An 18188-nucleotide genomic window follows, 5' to 3' on the forward strand; every position below is an offset into this window, starting at 1 on the left:
GTGACATTGCATTATTTGTGGGAAAATAAAGTTAAAGATTTGACAATTTAGACTAAAGTGCTAAAAATACAACCCCTCTATTCTCAATAGACTTTGTTTCTGACACACAAGCAGGTACCAGACACTGACAGAGGGGTAAATAAGACCGACACATAGGAGGTACAGCGGGGTGAATCAAAGCTGAGAAGCTGAGAAAAACACGATCGATCCAGATCTATCTTAATACTCCCAGCTGCAGTGGCTGAGTCTTAGATATACACAGTATGACAGTGAGTGGCAGGGCTTAGCATCAGCACTGTCAGGCACCACATAGCACTGCCAGTCAGTATCTGCTGCCCTATAATTTGTGTTTTCTGTATTCTTATTTTGGGTATTCCATTGTTCTAATTTAGTGGGGTTCAACAATCGAGGAGAGGACAAATGAAGAAGTAAGAGGAGAGGTATACAGACAGCTGAGGGATGGGGTTGAGGTTAACTAAAAAAATCTGAACTTTGAATTAAATCTGCCAGACTCTCACCTAACATCAGTTTGTTATTTTAAGCCTAAACAGACACATTTATAATTCCATGCAAATCTGGGGCTTCAAATCCTCAAATCAACTTGAAAACAATAAACTGAAAAAATCTAAGAATAAAAGGACAAGTGACACCTGATGATGGCTTGTTTGACAGGGTCATAGAGGGACATGAAGAGCTCCGAGTCCTCGCCGATGCGACAGACAAAGTTCCTGACAAAGACGTAAAGGCTGTGGGTGGGCGAAGACTGGATTCGTGCTGAGATCCCGCTGTGGTCCGTCTGGATGTTGGACTGCAGAAGAGTTTGAAGCAGTTGAAGGAGGTTAACTTGAGATAAGGGTTTAAGAGGATAAAATGCCAGCTGAAAGCCTTCATTTCAAGGTACTAAGAAATATCTCTGGCTGGTATATGAATTAATAGTTGGTTACTTCATTCTAGGATCTAACAGCTGCTCCATCCAGATTGTGGAGAAGAAATTACGGAATCAGAAAAGTGTAATAGAGTGCGTTCTCTTCTTACTAATGAGTCAATGTAAAATAGTCTGTATGGAGATGAAATGAAGTCAAACCAATTTGCATGGAAGTGAAAGCTTGATTAGGCTTGACTGGCAGATATGATTGGCTGATTGGCAAGTAAAATATGTGGCTTTTTAATGCAGATAAAGTTTCATTACTACATTTCATCACTACTTTCTTAGAAGAAAAGCTAAATGAAATGGGAGAAGAAAAAAATTGCAATTCCACCTATTCAATCTGTTATCTTTTAATAGAGTTCTGGTTCACAATAGCTTTTATATTTTGTGAATAGTTTCCCAGGATGAATTCCATGGTTCAGATGTCTCTTGGAAGTCTAGTGCAGTCAAAGCACGGCAATATCAAAGAAGTTGCCAAATTAAATATATTATAATTGCAACATCTGCCATCACATTCACCCATGAGATTATCTCTCTGTCCCATGAAACGCTCTGTGTGACACTTTACCTCTTGGGTTCTAATGTTTCTGTTCCCCACTGCATTTCCTTCTCATCTTTTTCCTTACCTGCTCCTCTTTGATGCGCTCATTAATCTTGGCTGTGGCCTCCTCGTGGGCCCGAAACAGACTGATGACACTCGCCCGTTCTGGGTCTAAGATATTACCATTGTCATCCCGAACCACCTGGTCCAGCTCCAGGATCCTGGAGTGGAAAGCAGGAGATACCGCTCAGGTGAGGATTGGGAAGATTGATTGAAGGCATACAAAGGACCGAGGGCAAAAAAGGTGGAGATTGAAATGCTGGAGGGAAGAAGACATAGGAGGGTAGGAGGAAGAAGGGAGAAAAGAGGAATGCCATATAAAAGGGAGAAGATGCTGACAAGTTTGTGGTGAGAAAGATGTGAAAAGAGAACTAGTGTGAACGAGTGATTTAGTATATAAGCAGACGTACTTGTTGCCATAGTCAATCTTGGACGTGACTTTCTGCTTGAGCTCCTTGAATTCATCACTGGGCAGAGTGCCAGACAGGAGCTGGGAACGCCACTCCATTAGCTCACACATCAGCCCCTGGACCTGCTTCACACGCCTCCGTTTATTAGCCTGGACAGGGAGATGTATAGTGTTACACTCAGACATACTCAAATTCACATACAAGGGTTTTTGCTTGTTTGTTTTTTACCACAAAGAGTTGCTTCCATATGCTTCCCCACTCCCGCAATGTGGTGGTAACCTCCTTTACCAAGGGCATCTCTGCAGACATCACTAGCACCTGATCTCTGTCGTCGCACACACAGACCAAAGAAAACATAAGGTCAAAAAAAGTTTGGAGTCAGATAGAGACTTTTTAAATGCACTCACCCTTGTTTTTCAATGACGACCTCCTTGAGATGAACGAAACTGGCAGGGAACGCTCCCTGGAGAGGAATATGCAAGAGGGAGATCAGGGGAAACAATTTATCAGTCGTAGCTTTTACCTTTCCTATCCACAACACACAAAAAGAAGATCTCCCAGTTGAATAAAAGTGGTTGTGTTATGTTCACCTTCCGGTTAATGTGATGCGCTGTCTGGTGTAAGAAAACAGGAGAGTGTGAGGTCTTACCCGTTGGGCATTGTTCCTAACCAAGCAGCCTCTGTACCATCCTGAAATACAAATTGACTGTCACCTTACTGCCACATTGACAAGTCTACATGTGCAGGCCTGTGGGGTTCACATTGAAGTCTAGATCATATGTGGACGGACTGAAACCTAGAGCAAAAACTGCAACACATTAACATATCTTTAAGAAACGCGTGAAAAACTCACATGGAAAGGTTACGTAGGGGCACTTTACAACATAAGAGGTAATAATAATACTTCCAATCTTTATGTTTTAAATATTCTTACCATCGCAGACCTCCTGGATCTGGACCGCATCTCCGACCTCGAGGGAAAGCTGCGTCTCTCCGTTGCCGATAAAATTCCACGTGACTAAAAAGGAAATAATTACAGTCGGATGAGGTTTGCAGGCCGCTGTTTAGTGGCAATGCAATGAAAACACCTTCCCAATCACACAAACAGCAACTGAGCAGAGCCAATGCTCATGTGAGGAACGTCAGCGGGCAGGAAGCGGGCGCTAGCTTGCAGGGTGGGGAGCAGCGTCGGCCCCCAGAAAGGTATTCCTAGATGAATACAAGTTTAAAGTAGTTCATGTCAAGCTCTAATGAAGCTTTATTCCTGCCTATATTCTTACCGACAACCCCTTCTCTCTCCCCTTTTCCAGGCCTCTTTCTTCAGTCAGTGAACCCAAAAAATATGTACAGCACGTGGCCACTTGAAGGGCAGGCCAGCTTGCTTATACAATATTTACACTGAGCTGAAATAATTAGATTAAAAGCTAATCAGTTATAATAGTCAATTAAAGGAAAATAACTCTTAAGTAATTTGTGAACCCATAATGTCAAACATCGCCTGGTTTCTGCCTCTCAAATTGTGACACATCAAATATAAACTACATTATCCTTGAGCTTGGGACCGATGCTGGTCAGATAAACGGGCAGTCTGAAACGTCTCTGTTACGCCCCCTGAGGAAGAGGGCGGAGTTTCATATCTGTTTCAGGTCTGGCACGGCTGGAGCACCTCCACCTGAGAGGCATCACTCAATCAGTGGGCTGATATATAAACTCCCGGATCCTGTGCTCCTCTCTCTCTCTTCTCCTCTCGGAGCTGCTAACTGTCGGACCGGCTGTGTTATGGTGCCTGAGTGCACGCTGCCATTTGCGTCAATTTGGGGAAAGCTGTGTGCGTGTTCTCTGCCATTTTTGTAGTTTCTATTTGCTCCTGTTTTGTGGCTAGACAGAAAGCTCAGTATTGTTTTTTTGTTTGCTACGGTAGGCCATTTTGACCTTATGTGCTAGTTAGCGTGGGGGTTTTAGTCACCCTAGATAGGCCGTGACAGTGTCTCTGTCTCTGGGAAATTGTGATGATGTCAAGGCAGCTTTATTTACATGGCACATTTCAAATCAGAGGCAATTCAAAGAAAACCATTAAAAGGACATCATAAACTAATTGTAATAAAATCAATATAGATAGAAATGAATTTATAAAAACCTTCAATAAAATATACATAAAAAAACAAATGGAATAGATCACAATTTTATGAATTTAACTATTTATTGACATTTCATGGACTAAATAGTTAACCTAAAAATTATTCTGCAGATTGATCAGTAATGAAAAGGCTATACTTCTCATTAACAGACATAGATTTACTGTATAATTGAGTACAAGCAGTGGTGGCAATAAGCAATGCAGCAGCGTGGCATGCAGAGCAAAGGAGTCGGCAGAGCATTGGCCGTAACTACTGCACACTCCCTCCCTGCACAGAGTGCATTGATAATAGTTTGTTGCAGAAAATATGCGTCGTAGTGAAGCTGTTGTTATCCGATTGTCTGCACAAGCTCACAGGCTTGCTTTGTTTCTTCCTATATTTCATTGCTGAGGAAAACAAGCACGTATACACAAAATGAAGGCTAATAATTCTGACTGTATAAAATGTTGCAGATTATTTCTGGACCAATACTTCAATTAAAATACATAATTATTTTGAAATGAAAACACAAGATGTACAGTTCATAACATGTTGTGGTTTTTGACAGTATTTCTATGTATGGCTTTAAGGAAAATACGTCCCTCCTTCTTCCTCCACTTCCTCTGTTGTAGTCTTACACAGACAAGGAAGAAATTCAGTCTAGATACTGTAGATAAACAACACTTATTTGAGTAATCTTAATAGTGATTGATTCAAAATGTAAGATGAATACATTTCCATTTTCAGCGTCAATCTTAAGATATAAAGCGGGAGAAAGATTTAATGACTTAAATTATTGTCTTCCTTCACTTCCAATGCAAACTATATGCCGAAGTAACTGATAAATCAATGCATCGTTTGCAACAAGCCAGAATATATCCATATCTAACGGAAACACATGCTGATCAGCTATCAGGCCATATTCAACCCACATTGTATAAACAACAGATTCTAGTGAGAAGTTGAGCTTTACCCATCTGGTGCCAAAAGCAATCCCTCCTTAAAAAAATAAAAAATGTCATTTTCTTGCTTCTGTATTCTTGAGCTGCGTAGTGTAATGCATTAAGATTGCCTACTAGCTGCCACTCATTTCTCCATCAATTTAGGATGGATTGCAACTTTAAATATGATTTTATCCACCAAACAATCTACTACTTCTTATACGTTCTGTTGCATTGAGGGTAAATGGTGAATAGGATTTAAGTTCTTTTGAGAGAATTACATGTGATGTCTACATCCTAAAGTTATGTAAGGCCGCTAGCACCTGCTCACATCCTGTTAAGCAGGAAGTGATGGGCATCTATTTTTCTCATTCTTATTCATAGCACGAGTAAATAGAGAAACGCTATAGAAACATGTATGTGCATGCACACATACAAAAACCCAGACAAATGAGCTCACACTGACTTACCTACACCATACCGCTCCGTGGTGGTCCTTGTCCAAGGAGCCATGATTGCATGTAGCCTTACTTTCAATTTTGAGTCTTGTCTTTCCAATTCACCTCCTAGTCCTCTCGCTCTCTCTCTCTTTCTGTTTTATGAAGAACAGTGCCTGCTTTACTTCTGTATTTTTTCTTTACTTCAAATGAAAGCAGCAGGCCCATCCCCCTTTGCCTCTCTTCCTCTTCTGTCTCTCTTCTCTTCCTGACTGCAGGCCGTTAAGGGGAAGTGACTAAGTGAGTGTGACAAGGTGGAGTCCTGTCGGGCCCACAGGCCTACGCAGTGTGCGAAGTCTCCATTTTGCTCATTTGGACTTATCTGTATTATAATTGAATGTACAGTTCTTCTTACAGTCGGAGTTGAACAGTGATGTAAACAGCATGCATGTTATATTTGTGATCCATTCTAAAATCGGATCAAAATGAGTACTGTGCAGAGTATATATAACTTCAATCGATAGTTTACCGGCTCACACTGTGTGCCCTCACCTCTTCTCTTTATGCGTCATCCCTCAACCTTATGAAATCCAAAGTGTTTGAAGTTGTAAGGCGCAGAATCACAGGCGGTATATAGCTTGATGTTATGTTCCTGTATGAATAAATTGACCTCTCAAGTCTCCTTTAGTTGAAATCTGGATGACTTCAGTCAGCCCATCTGAACAGTGTGGAAAGCATCTGTGTCTTTGAGTATTATGAAAAGCGCTATATAGATCAAATGTATTATAATAATTATTATTATTATCATTATCTCTAGTTTACACATGAACAGTATATATACTGTCAGTGACCATGCATGTTCTTGGCACTTTCAATGAGCCAATATTATTTCTTGGATGGCCAAAGTAGCATTTATGATATAAAAGGTTGCTTTGCAGGTTGGCTCCTAACCAATGAGGATGTCCAAACTTGATAGAAGAACAACAAAGATGATTCACAACATAAGCAGCATTTAATTAGCAGATGGTTATAGAGACAAGCTTGCACATTCATTCATTTTAGGACAATTTAGTTGTAATTTTCTGTCATGGGATGTAAACTGTGGGTATAAGCCTGCTATTGGCTACGTATTATACCTGGCTTTGTCCTCCCTTTCCGCTGCCCCTGCCATCAGTGTATACATGGGGGTGAATGGGTGACTGAACATGTAGTGCTAAAGCGCTTTGAGTGGTCGGAAAACTAGAAAAGTACTATAAAGGCACAAGTCCATTTACCACTTAACAACATCTCATGTCTTGCACACCAACACAAGCATGACTGTTAAATTGCTATAGCGAGCTAAGTTAAAGGGGACTTTTATTTATGCCCAAATGTAATGTTATCTTATGTGTTTATAGCAACTCTTGTATAATTTGTGCCACAATTCAAACAGGATAAAAAAAATGTTTTGTCTTTGTTCACTACCGTACCAATTTATTCCAAAATAAAGTCCCATCAAGAGGGGCGGCACTTCGCCTCCATATCTGTTTTGCAAAGGCACCATCGCTGCATCATGTGTTAAGATACTTGGTTTAAAGAAATATAAACAAGCCAAAACGTTTTTTTACCCTCCATAGCAGAATAATAATGGGTGGAGCCAGACCTTTATTTAGTGCTGACACATCGCTGTGGGGATAGGCATGTGTGAAACTATACAATATGCAACATGCAGCCGTTCTAAGTGATTTTTCAGCTAAATTTGTCTCCCCTGTTTTCCTGTGGCTATAACACACTAACACACACTAACAAATGGATTATTTCTAGAAATTATGTAAAAACTTTGCATATCCAATGGAGGGTGGTAGAGAGTTCTAAATAATTTTTCGTGTTTTGTTTTATTCCCCTGGCAATACCTCATCTTATCTTATCAATATATGGCATATTTTAAATTGCAATGCTAATGGTATTTGAGGTATCACTGCCAACTGCCCTTTTCACACTACCAGACAAATAAATGGCCCCTTTCCGTACTCTGCCTTGCATGGGAACACTCTGGATCAAAGGCGTCAAAGCCATTTAACATTCAACTATGAAGAGAATTATTAAATATATCACTAATGACAGTATTGACCCAGAGGTGGCAGTAGCAAAGGTATCTTCACTAGCTCAGAAACATCAGAGAGCATGTTGTTATGGAAACACAAGGGGAGACAGAACTCGCCAATACATGGATTGGATTTGGATTCAACACTGACAGAAAGGTGAGCATAGAAACATCACCCAATATGAACATGTGAAGAGGTGACACTCAGTAACAGGTGCTTTATAAAGGGAGAGTGAGAGAAAAACAGACAGGTAGATGAAGAAAGAAATGATTAAGAAAGATATGTTATCGCATAGTTCTGTGTAGTGGAACAAAACTGGAACCTTGTTTCTGTGACACAAGGAGAAAGAAGGGTGGAGCTAAAAGGTACATGGAAAAAAAACCTGACTGATATAACCAGAGATGAAGCGATAGACAAAGGAATAAAAAGAGACAGCAGGCGGAGTCTATAACAGAAGGAATATGCACAAAAAGAGATTAAAAAAGAAGATTTAATTCAGCATCAGCTTTGATGTGAACAAAGCCACGGGAATTGAGACAGAGCCAAAGACACAGAGGTGAGACTGATAAGGAACAGGAAGGCAAAAAAAGACTAAAGTTATGAGACGTAATAATGAGTTGTGAATGTCAGCCTGCAACCCAGGAGATGCCTTTAGAGACATGATAGAGAAGCCACACCAGGGGCCATAGCGCATGAAAAATAGATACGAAGGCTGAGTAAAAGGCTGCACCAGAAATAAAGAGATTGATTTAGAAATCTTTGTGACCTTTCGGGTCAGTGAAATAAATCCAGTGCAACTAGTTCTCATAGACTTACCCAAAAGCCATCCATCCATGAAGCGCTAAAGAATTATTAAACTGTTTAAAGTTTAGAGTGCAGTGGTATTTATGTTAGCATAAGACATGAATAAAAGCAAATCTTAAAATACATTAAATGATGCATGCCATGCCTTCCTGTGTGTCTGCCCCTGGTCTGCACGCTGCAAACTGGACCTTTTTTTTGCCAGCAATTCCATTAAGGCTGAATGCAACAGGTTACTTTGATTATTCCTCCCAGTCTCCAAAAGCAGTAACCCTAGAAGCTGCACATGCAAGTCAGAAGGCATGATTAGAGAATGGAAGAGCTATTAAAATAATTTCAAATGCAAATTACCCGAGACAGAGAGAGAGAGAGAGAGAGAGAGAGAGAGAGAGAGAGAGAGAGAGAGAGACTCTGTGGCTCTCTCCCTTCTCAGAGAGCAGAGCAGAGCAGCGGGGGCAGTCGTCTCAGAAGGGAAAAGCAGCACGGAGGTGAGTTGATGAATTCCTACTTTATAATTGCTGAATAGATTTAATATGTAAACAATTTGAATGAGTTGTGTTTGTGACAGCATAACGTTGTTTGACTCAATATTTGCTCTGCGTCTGCATTGATTTGCTGGTATGTATTTCAGCAGCCAAACAAGAATATTAGAAGGAAGAAAACATGGTTATCAAATAAAAGATAGAGATAGCGAGGCCGTAGGCTATGATTGGTTAGTACGACATTCAACCTCTGTCCTGACCAGACGCATAGCATCAGTTCCTGCTCTGAAAGTTTGTCAGCTTAGTAGTATGAAAACTATTTATTTATTTTTTGTAATTCATATCCTATATCCTATATTCAAATTTATAGGTTTGTGGTTGTGGAGAGCTCAACTGAGTCGATCCTGAGCCTGGTGTGATCATGTGAACTATGCACAAAGACAAATATACAAAGGGGTCATTTAATCAGTACTGAAAATGAGGAAGTGAGATTATGCTGTGTGTAATTTATCTTTTATTGGTTGCTACATTACATATTTTGAAGTTCTACAGTTAAACATCACCGTTATCTTGATACAGTTTCTGTAGCTTATGCTCTTTTATATATTTGATATGCTTTTTATTTTCATATAATGATTTCTAATGCTGACCACATACTTTACCTACAGAAGTAATATCTGATGTCAGATATTTAAAACAAGAAATCACTTTTCATGGCAGCAGCCTAAAGAAAAGTGAGTAGAAAAAAAATGTATTGCACTCAAAATGTTGCACATCATTATTTTTAGAGCTCAAATTGTGGAGGTTAAACCAATTGAGCAACACAATTCAATGTGCACTGTGTGTATCAGCTAAAGCAGCCAGCAGAAAAGAGAGGATGTGTCAGGGAACCATACGCATACCTTCTAGTTCGAGGTTTAAATAGCGACCACAAAGAGCAACTTTAAGAAAAGACAGAGAACTAGTTGATTCTGAACTTGTGCAAATGTGTTTTTCTTTACACATGTCTGAATGTACACCTGTTAAGCTGCTGCATCCAGAAGCTGTAATGTTGACATTATAGAGGTGTGGTGAGGACAAGAACGACACATTGAGGGCAATCCATTATTCCTGTGTGACCTAAATTTAAAACTTAAAGTGTGTGTATGTCTGAGACACAGAAAGGCATGCCGTTAGTATCTATGCATATTACCCCCCCACGTTGTCTGTGTACCTGTCTGAACTCACGTCTGTCGCTCAGATAGTTTCATTTTCACGCTTCGTCAAGATTCCACTGCTTCCTTCCGCTGGTCAGGACACACAACTGTTACCAGGCTACCCACCATCCACATCCCTTTCTCTCGCTCTCTCTCTCTCTCTCTTGGTCTTTCAGTCAAGGACAACACAAAGACAAACAGGAAGACACACACACACAGACCCACTCACATCCACGGCACATTCACAAAAAATGAAGGCAGCTATAGATTTCTTTGAAAAGAGGGAGCGAGTGAGCCAAGTATTTTTGCTCAATTGAATTACATCAGAATAAATCAAGCATTCAGATGTCTGATTGCATTATGTTGCTGTGATGGCCGCTGCATGCAGGGACATCATTGGGCCTATTCACTCTCAGTCCTCAGTAAATAAATGTGTATTGGCCTCATAACAATTCCTTGCTGGTCTTTTATGTGGGCCAATAGTACATCTAGAATAAACAATCTACAGCTCTGCTAAAGAGTTCAGAAGATGGCATAATGAATACGAGCCACTGCCGCTTCCACTCCCACGTTTGACCAAGCTACCAAACAATCCATGTGGCTAAGTGCATGGCGTCACTGTGTGTACTTGGGCCGGGCAGTACTGCTGACACAAAGCTCTCCACACGTTTCAGCAGCATTGTAGAAACATGGCAGGTGGTGAGTCACCTTGCCAAACCTCCTAACAGCCGTTAGGAGGCAGATACGCTGACTGTGATTGAGTTTTAGTGGGCTGAATGAATGAATGAATGGGTTATTTCCTGCAATTAATCTGCAGCAATCACATAAAAAGTGAATTTGACAATATTTCAGTGGGGGCAGAATTAAGCAATTTCCTCCGTGTAAACACATTTTACCACATTGCATTGCATTCACGACAATATACATGATTACTTAATGATTGATCTGAAGAAGAGCATATATGCTTATCTCTAAAAGGGGCACAGCTGGCTGGTAAAAAAGAAAGGTCACAGAATGAGTACTTGGTATTTGGAGAATCTCAAATCAAGCAAGAGTCCCAGCTGAGAGGTAAATAACCTCATTACTCATCTCCGAGCTCAGACTGTGTCTGGTAAAGAGCCACTGCTCCAAGTTCTTTTCTGCCGGCCTTTTATCTCAATACCCAAATTGGGCTCTTTTCACCAGACCACTTACTGAGTAATGGAAGGTCTAGATGAGGCAGATTGAAGCCTCTCCAGCTCATTTACATCGTTTTTGTGCTGAATGATAGTTGACAGGGAGAGGACGCTGTGTAGGAGTTCCTTAAGGTTAACGACTTCATATTTTATTTCCCCAACTGCTACACACAGATAGACCTGGACCAGGATGACCTCTTAAAGCACTGCCCTCAAAACCACAGATCCATGGAACCCTTTGTTGTCTCTTGAAAACATGAAATGGCATTCTCCTGCAGAAAACCACAGAAAGTAGAGCAACCTTTACATCCTCTGGAAAACAGCCCTCAGCAGTCATTACAATCCATTACAGTCCTCAAAATCCATTACTAAGACATATGTTTCAGGTTATGGGTTAGTGTGTACATGCAAGCCGACATGTGACTGTGTGTGACTGTGTGTCTCTGGTAACATATACAGATGTAGTAACACTCACCATGGTTTTCCAATGGGGACAACTAATGAGAAGTTTGTGAAAGAAAACAGATGGTCGGTAATAAAGTAGCACTATATCTGAATGACTGATGCTTTATTTACTACAGAAGGATATCATCCTTCAGCATAAGGTGAATGACTTTGACTGTGACCTTCTGCTCGAATGCAGCCTGCGCAGACTAACAGCGACTTGATGAAGTCGTTAGTGCTAACTAAGCTTGTGCTTATGAGGAATTCTTGATAACGGACTGGGCAGGATTGTATATTAATAAAGTTTTATTATAAGACAAATGTTTATCCAAAAATAAACAGGAAACGAATATGGTTATGCTCTCAGACACATGCACTGTAACATGGGAAACAAATGCATTTGGCTGAAGGCAGATAACAACTGAACACACACGCACACACACGCACACACACACACACACACACACACACGTATATACATTATGTCCCAAGGTTAAGACGAGGTTATTCAAAAGCCTCTATTGACTGTAATACATGTCCTTATGTGGACATTCCTCACAGACACGCGTTGGACCCGAGCCAGAACTGGTTGACAGTGTGAGACAGATTTTGCTGATGAAAACATTTGAAACGTGTGGTCTCAGTCAGTGGCTCTGTGAAACATAAAGGCTGAGATGGCATGTGCATTTGAGAGCTGCACTTCATAAGTTAGTGGCTGTGTTATCAGTGTTTGCTCTGGATGAAGTTCAAAACAATGAGTCTGTGACAAATGTGTCCACGGAACAAAGCAGCCAACATTAGAAGAGTTCATAGATTAGAGACGGTGTTCTGGTTTCAGTCGATTCAGATTTTAATTAAAACCTTTCTTTCTATGTTTTTTTTTTTTCTTTCATTATGGAGTCTAACGCTCTTTTTTTTGTCTTCATGCGAAGCCAGCGTGTGCACCTCTCCACGTGTCTCTCTCTCTCTCTCTCTCTCTCTCTCTCTCTCTCTCTCTCTCTCTCTCTCTTTGAGGTGATAAGTTAGCGGCTCCTGATAAAATCTGGCAAATGTCCCAATGTCCATTACAGTGTTAGAAAATAGAAGAGCAAACATTACCCACCACCCAGTGACGCAAACACATGTACTCCACACACAGATCCTCACTTATCAAGTAGGTACGCTCATTCTGCCAAGCACACATTAAAAACTCATGCCGGCACGCCATTAATGAGTTCACAAAAGACAAATAACACTCTAAAACTCTCTCGACAAGGTCTATGTCAGAAAAAAAAGATTACATATCCAAAAGAAAATTATTTTTGTCCAAATTACCTTTACAAACTAGTAGAAATCGTGTTGATGTTGATTGTTTTATAAACAACCTTTTTGTTGTTCATGGCCATTATTTGGAAACTGTATTCATAATCATATCATTATTCTCTCGCTGCTCTCAGTCAAACCTAACTTCCATCCATAGCATTGGCTGCATCAAAATGTGAATCATATTTAACTGAAACTGAAACAAGAGCTGGCTTCATATCAGCTGTAGCACATAAGAGATACTTATCCGTGCTGGCTGTTTGCACAGTTGCACATCTTGGCCTAAGCTAAGCAAACTACTGTTTTGGTTCATGGATTTATTATATGTTGGATTGGAATTCCCATTAGCAGATATGGCAGCTTCACTTTCACCATTAGTGCTACACATGAAACCACATGGCCACTGATCAGCAAAAGATAGTAAGTTCGTCACGTTGTTTAAAATTTATCACAGTTTATTGAAAAACTTATCAGAGAATACAATCATAAACAAAAATCTTCAGAGTTAGCTCCAAAAGCAGATTAAAAAAACACAAAAATTCTTTCTGTCAGTGGTAACTAATTCATTATCTTTATCAGCTACTTCCGACCTGGTGACAAGTCAGTAGTTTATGTCTTCATGACTAGAGTTTCAGCACTTGGTCTCTATGACTTGTTTTACTTGATTTATTTATATTCTCCATTCTCTAGATAGTTTGTGAGTCTGTTTATACAAAAGAAACATTCTGCAATAGTGTATTCCATCATTTAGGGTACTGTGTCAATCCATGGATGGAGAAAATGGTCTCAGAGTCCATGTATGCCCAAAGATAAAAACAAATGCGTGCATACGCACTGAAATGAAATACTGTGTCTCAATATTTTTGGTAAACAAGAAAAATGAGAGTGTTTTCTTTATGTTCATCCAGTTATGGTTGTGGTACATACATATGTAATGCATGTAAAGTAGGCTAGTGTAATAAATAAACTATGAATGAAAAACTAAATGATATATAATAAGTAACAGCTAAAACCAAACCTCTTTGTTGAGTAACCATGCCAATGTAATTAATATCTGAAACGACAGGAAATACTGTGCCGATTACCAACTGTGTGTCTCAACTCTGTCCACTAGGTGTCACTACAGCCATAGAAGATGGTGTTGAGGCCACAGCGATGCCATGGAAAACCAAGAATAGGAACACTCTGAATGATCATATGTACCAGCAGTATATGTGAGGCCAAGGCTTATAATGGGAATGTCCTGTTTGAAAAAAAGGGAGACCTCTCATTTAATATAAAACTGAAAAGAAAAAACATAACAATGGTTCACATAAAGTTTCAGCGATGACGTCATCAGATTGTCTCCAGTGAAGCACCAGCGATAATGTTGTCACAAGTGATGCTGGGTGTCACCCTGTCCCTCCTCATCCTTCTGACTGTCAGCGGTAACGTGCTGGTGTGCCTGGCTGTCTGCGCCTCCCGACGCCTCCGCTGCCTCACCAACTGCTTCATCGTGTCGCTGGCTGTGACAGACTTGCTGCTCGGCCTCTTGGTCCTCCCTTTCTCCGCCCTCCTGCAGCTCAACAACGAGTGGCCGCTCGGCCCGGCCTTCTGCAACTTCTACATCTCCATGGATGTCATGCTGTGCACCGCCTCCATCCTCACCCTCCTGGCCATCAGCGTGGACCGCTACCTGGCAGTGACCATGCCTCTGAGATACGCCTCACTGGTGTTGCCATGGAGAGTTGCTGTGGCCATGGCCAGTGTTTGGACAGTGTCTGTGGCGGTGTCTTTCTTGCCCATCCAAATGGGGTGGAACACTGTTAATGGCACAGTGCAGAACTACGGTCCCTGGGCTCCCGAGGGAAAATGCCGTTTTGAGCTGAACAGGCCCTACGTACTGACAGACTCTCTTCTTACTTTCTACCTGCCTCTGGTGGCTATGTGCTGGACGTACCTACGAATACTACGCATTGCACGGGCACAGGCCAAACGCATTATCAGTGCCCGACCCACTTGCATCACAAGCTACAACTGCAGGAACAATCCTTCCACCAGTACCACTGTGGTTTCCAGCGTAACAGCAGTGGCTCTGCGAGAGCACAAAGCCACAGTGACACTGGCAGCTGTGATCGGGGCTTTTGTGGTGTGTTGGCTGCCGTACTTCATCCTGTTCACAGTGTTGGGCCTAAATGAGCATCCAGACCCAAGCACAGTACCAGAATACCCCATTGTGTTGTGGCTAGGTTACACCAACTCAGCACTCAACCCTATTCTCTATGGGGCCCTCAACAGGGACTTCAGGTCAGCCTACACCCATCTACTGAGATGTCGATGGCCTACTTACGGTGGGTGGATGAGCCGGCAGCCGTCTCCTATTCTAACAGCAGGTAAAGCTGTTAAAAAGCTTGAAGTGTGTCGGTAAATCTGTACAGGTTTCAGAATCCAATCATTTTAAAAGTGGATGTATATTTATGAACAACAAAATGAATCCAGTGTTAATATAGCATACTGTATATGTTCTTATCCCAGGTTCTCCCGTTTTGTTTGACTTATTTTCCTTCTTTTCCCATCAGTCAGATACCAGCTGACAGAGGTGACGCTGCTGTGTGGCCACACCCCTGTCACATGCAGGGCAGGTCAAACAGACCAAAACTTAATGCCTCAAGAAATGAACAGCAGGACAGCCACAGCAACTATCCAATTTGCAAACGGCACTAATGTTACAGATGTCAACGGCAATGAAAGGTAAACTATTATTCAGCATGAACTTATATTATTATATATATTATTTTTTTAAAAGACATGACATGATGCAGAGATGTTCATGTCGGCAATAAAGTTCTAGCATGCAGTCATGACTCAAAACTCAAATTGAATACATCAAATGTGACATCCAAATTGAGGTGAAAATGCTACAACACTCTCTTCACTCACAATGAAACCAAGAAAAGAACTAGTGCATTAGGCTGTCTGTATGTGACACCCCGCTCTAATTGCCCTCATTATATATTCTGTCTCTGTCTTACTTTTAAACCCAAAATCAGAATCAGCGACACAAACATGTTATACGCATTAATCACCTCCAGAATTGACTATTGGAACCGGATTTCTTTATGGCACTTCTTCCAAAATCCTAAACAAACTCCAATACATCCAGAACTCTGCTGCTCGCCTGCTCACCCACTCCCGCTCCCGTGATCACATCACCCCTGTTCTCCAGAACCTTCACTGGCTCCCCGTCCCACAACGGATCCAATACAAAATCCTTCTCCTCACTCACAAAGCCCTCCATAATCAGGCCCCCTCCTACCTCACCGACCTGCTCCACCACCACACTCCATCCCATCTACTGTCCATCCCACATAGGACCAAGCACCGGACGTGGGGTGACAGGGCCTTCTCTATATCTGCCCCCTCCCTCTGGAACTCTCTCCCCAAACTCATCCGAGACTGCACTGATCTTTCCATATTCAAATCGCAAAAATCAAAACCCACCTGTTCAGAACTGCTTTTAATGTGTGATTGTTCGCTCCATGTTTTTATTATTTTTATTTATTAGGGTCTGAGCGACTGAGAAAGTCCCTATTTGTTTTAACTGTTTTATCTGTATTTTAGTTATTCTTATTTATTTATTTTTTTAGCTTTTAGGATGTTATAATTATGTGAAGTGTCTTTGATTATCACAAAAAGCGCTATATAAATTCAATGCATTATTATTATTATTATTATTATATTCTCTCATCTCTCATGCCTCTCTATGAGTGCAGGTCGTGCTGAGCCTGTGCTGGTGAGGTGGGTGCTGGGTGCTGCGGTTGCAACCAAGATCCAAACTCCATCAGCCTGAGAGGAAAGAGCAACAGACAGACGGCGGAAGATGGACAGAGATTTAAAGCCCCTCTATCTGCAGTCGAAGCACTCATAATACGACATGTAAGTAGATATACACACAGACATCCCCATGACCCCCTACACCCCCTGCCCCCGCCCAGACGATGTCGGGCCCAGAACAAATGAACTGTGACACACAGATCCTAGCGGTGTCATCCACGCTGCATCAGGCCATATGGCAATATGCTTATTAGGCCAAGAAATGTGCTTTTAGCACAGAGGAGATACATTATCCAGTTTCACATCCTGCTCTTATTTCTTTGTTCTAACTTTGTGAACAGTAGCGACTAAGTGGTTTGCACTTTGTGTGTGCTGCTCTGGTAAGTGTGTATTAGTTAAAGCAACAAAACAACATCTTCATGATAACCAATACATTTAAAAGACTGCCTAATTCAAACTTGAGAGCAGTTACTAACTTTATACATTAGCATTATACATTCAAAGTGCAACATCAAACACTTCCCAAAATTCAACCAGGTCAGCCAACATAAGAACGGGCCTTGTGCTTTAGCCAGTACGGCTAAAAAAAAGTAATTTAAAAAGAGAAATCATCACAGCACTCAGATAGAAAGATTTTACAACTACTATCTTTATTTATAAAGGAATGTATCTAAAGCTGTAACCAGCAGAATGTATTGTTATTTATGATCTATTGTAATCTCTGTTCTTTTTCTGAACTATTTGTTTGAGTCTTTTACTTACTAATGTATTTACTGACTATACAAATTGTACATGTATTGTGTTAGGATTAGAGCAGTTTCTGAGTGCTAAAATAATCTTATGTGCACACAACTTCTCTCTAGCACCCATCATACCTCCTAAAACATTAATGTGCAGCTCCGTATTGTAAGTGATTGTTGATGCAAAATGACTGATCTCGATACCAAGAGGTGGAACTAATCCACACTCGCCACAGTGGTTAAGTGAATAATCCCTTCCTCCCTGCATCCTGTACACCCAAAGCAATTGAACCCTTTTTTGATTGCCGTGTCTGTTCTGCCTGTTAGCAACCACTCTATAATTCAACAAAAGAATTGGAGAAAATGGGACCTCAGCAACTCCACACCTCATCAGCAAGAACAAGCTATATGCACACAGGCGGCCTCTACCAATCCAGGACCGAACAGATAATGATGCTTCTGCGTGGATGGAGCTACAGCAAACAGCACACATATGCTCTCAAACTAACGGTAGCTAGTATTGAAGCTCTGGAGGAATTAATGAGACCAGCCGATTAACACATCGGTCATCAATTTCATGAACTACATTATTTATGCTGACTCGAGAGTGCACTCCAGTGGAAACACAACGTATCACAACTCTAACCTGGACAATCTAAATGGAAATGGTTGTACATGTGATACATTTACTTTTATTAAAATAAACACTCCATGTAT

General features: G+C 41.0%; 2 protein-coding genes across 2 annotated transcripts in view; one reads left to right on the forward strand and one right to left on the reverse strand.

Moving 5' to 3' along the window:
* Positions 1–5612, reverse strand: part of LOC117737082 (dedicator of cytokinesis protein 2-like) — a 90608-nt gene extending 84996 nt beyond the window's left edge. Inside the window, exons 1-8 of the mRNA XM_034542728.1 lie at positions 5468–5612; positions 2874–2957; positions 2589–2629; positions 2347–2402; positions 2168–2264; positions 1940–2088; positions 1555–1690; positions 651–808 (exon numbers count right to left, since the gene is read on the reverse strand). Of these exons, the coding sequence (XP_034398619.1) occupies positions 651–808; positions 1555–1690; positions 1940–2088; positions 2168–2264; positions 2347–2402; positions 2589–2629; positions 2874–2957; positions 5468–5510 (764 nt within the window). The 5' untranslated portion in view covers positions 5511–5612. The remainder of the gene's footprint in view (positions 1–650; positions 809–1554; positions 1691–1939; positions 2089–2167; positions 2265–2346; positions 2403–2588; positions 2630–2873; positions 2958–5467) is intronic.
* A 3165-nt stretch (positions 5613–8777) lies between these two features.
* On the forward strand, positions 8778–16917 carry hrh2a (histamine receptor H2a). The gene is made up of 4 exons (XM_034544254.1): positions 8778–8807; positions 14033–15290; positions 15477–15648; positions 16893–16917. Exons 2-4 carry the CDS (start codon positions 14285–14287, stop codon positions 16915–16917), a joined length of 1203 nt encoding a protein of 400 aa, XP_034400145.1. The 5' UTR covers positions 8778–8807; positions 14033–14284.
* The last annotated feature ends 1271 nt before the right edge of the window (positions 16918–18188 follow it).

The sequence above is a fragment of the Cyclopterus lumpus genome, chromosome 10 (genome assembly GCF_009769545.1).
Source record: "Cyclopterus lumpus isolate fCycLum1 chromosome 10, fCycLum1.pri, whole genome shotgun sequence".
NCBI classification, from domain to species: domain Eukaryota; kingdom Metazoa; phylum Chordata; class Actinopteri; order Perciformes; family Cyclopteridae; genus Cyclopterus; species Cyclopterus lumpus.

Excerpts from the sequence above, each read along its gene's own strand:
- hrh2a (XM_034544254.1), top strand. The coding sequence starts at position 14,285 with ATGTTGTCACAAGTGATGCTGGGTGTCACCCTGTCCCTCCTCATCCTT. Across the intron at positions 15,291-15,476 it reads GTCTCCTATTCTAACAGCAG|TCAGATACCAGCTGACAGAG; the intron begins GTAAAGCTGTTA and ends TTTTCCCATCAG. Across the intron at positions 15,649-16,892 it reads GATGTCAACGGCAATGAAAG|ACGATGTCGGGCCCAGAACA; the intron begins GTAAACTATTAT and ends GCCCCCGCCCAG.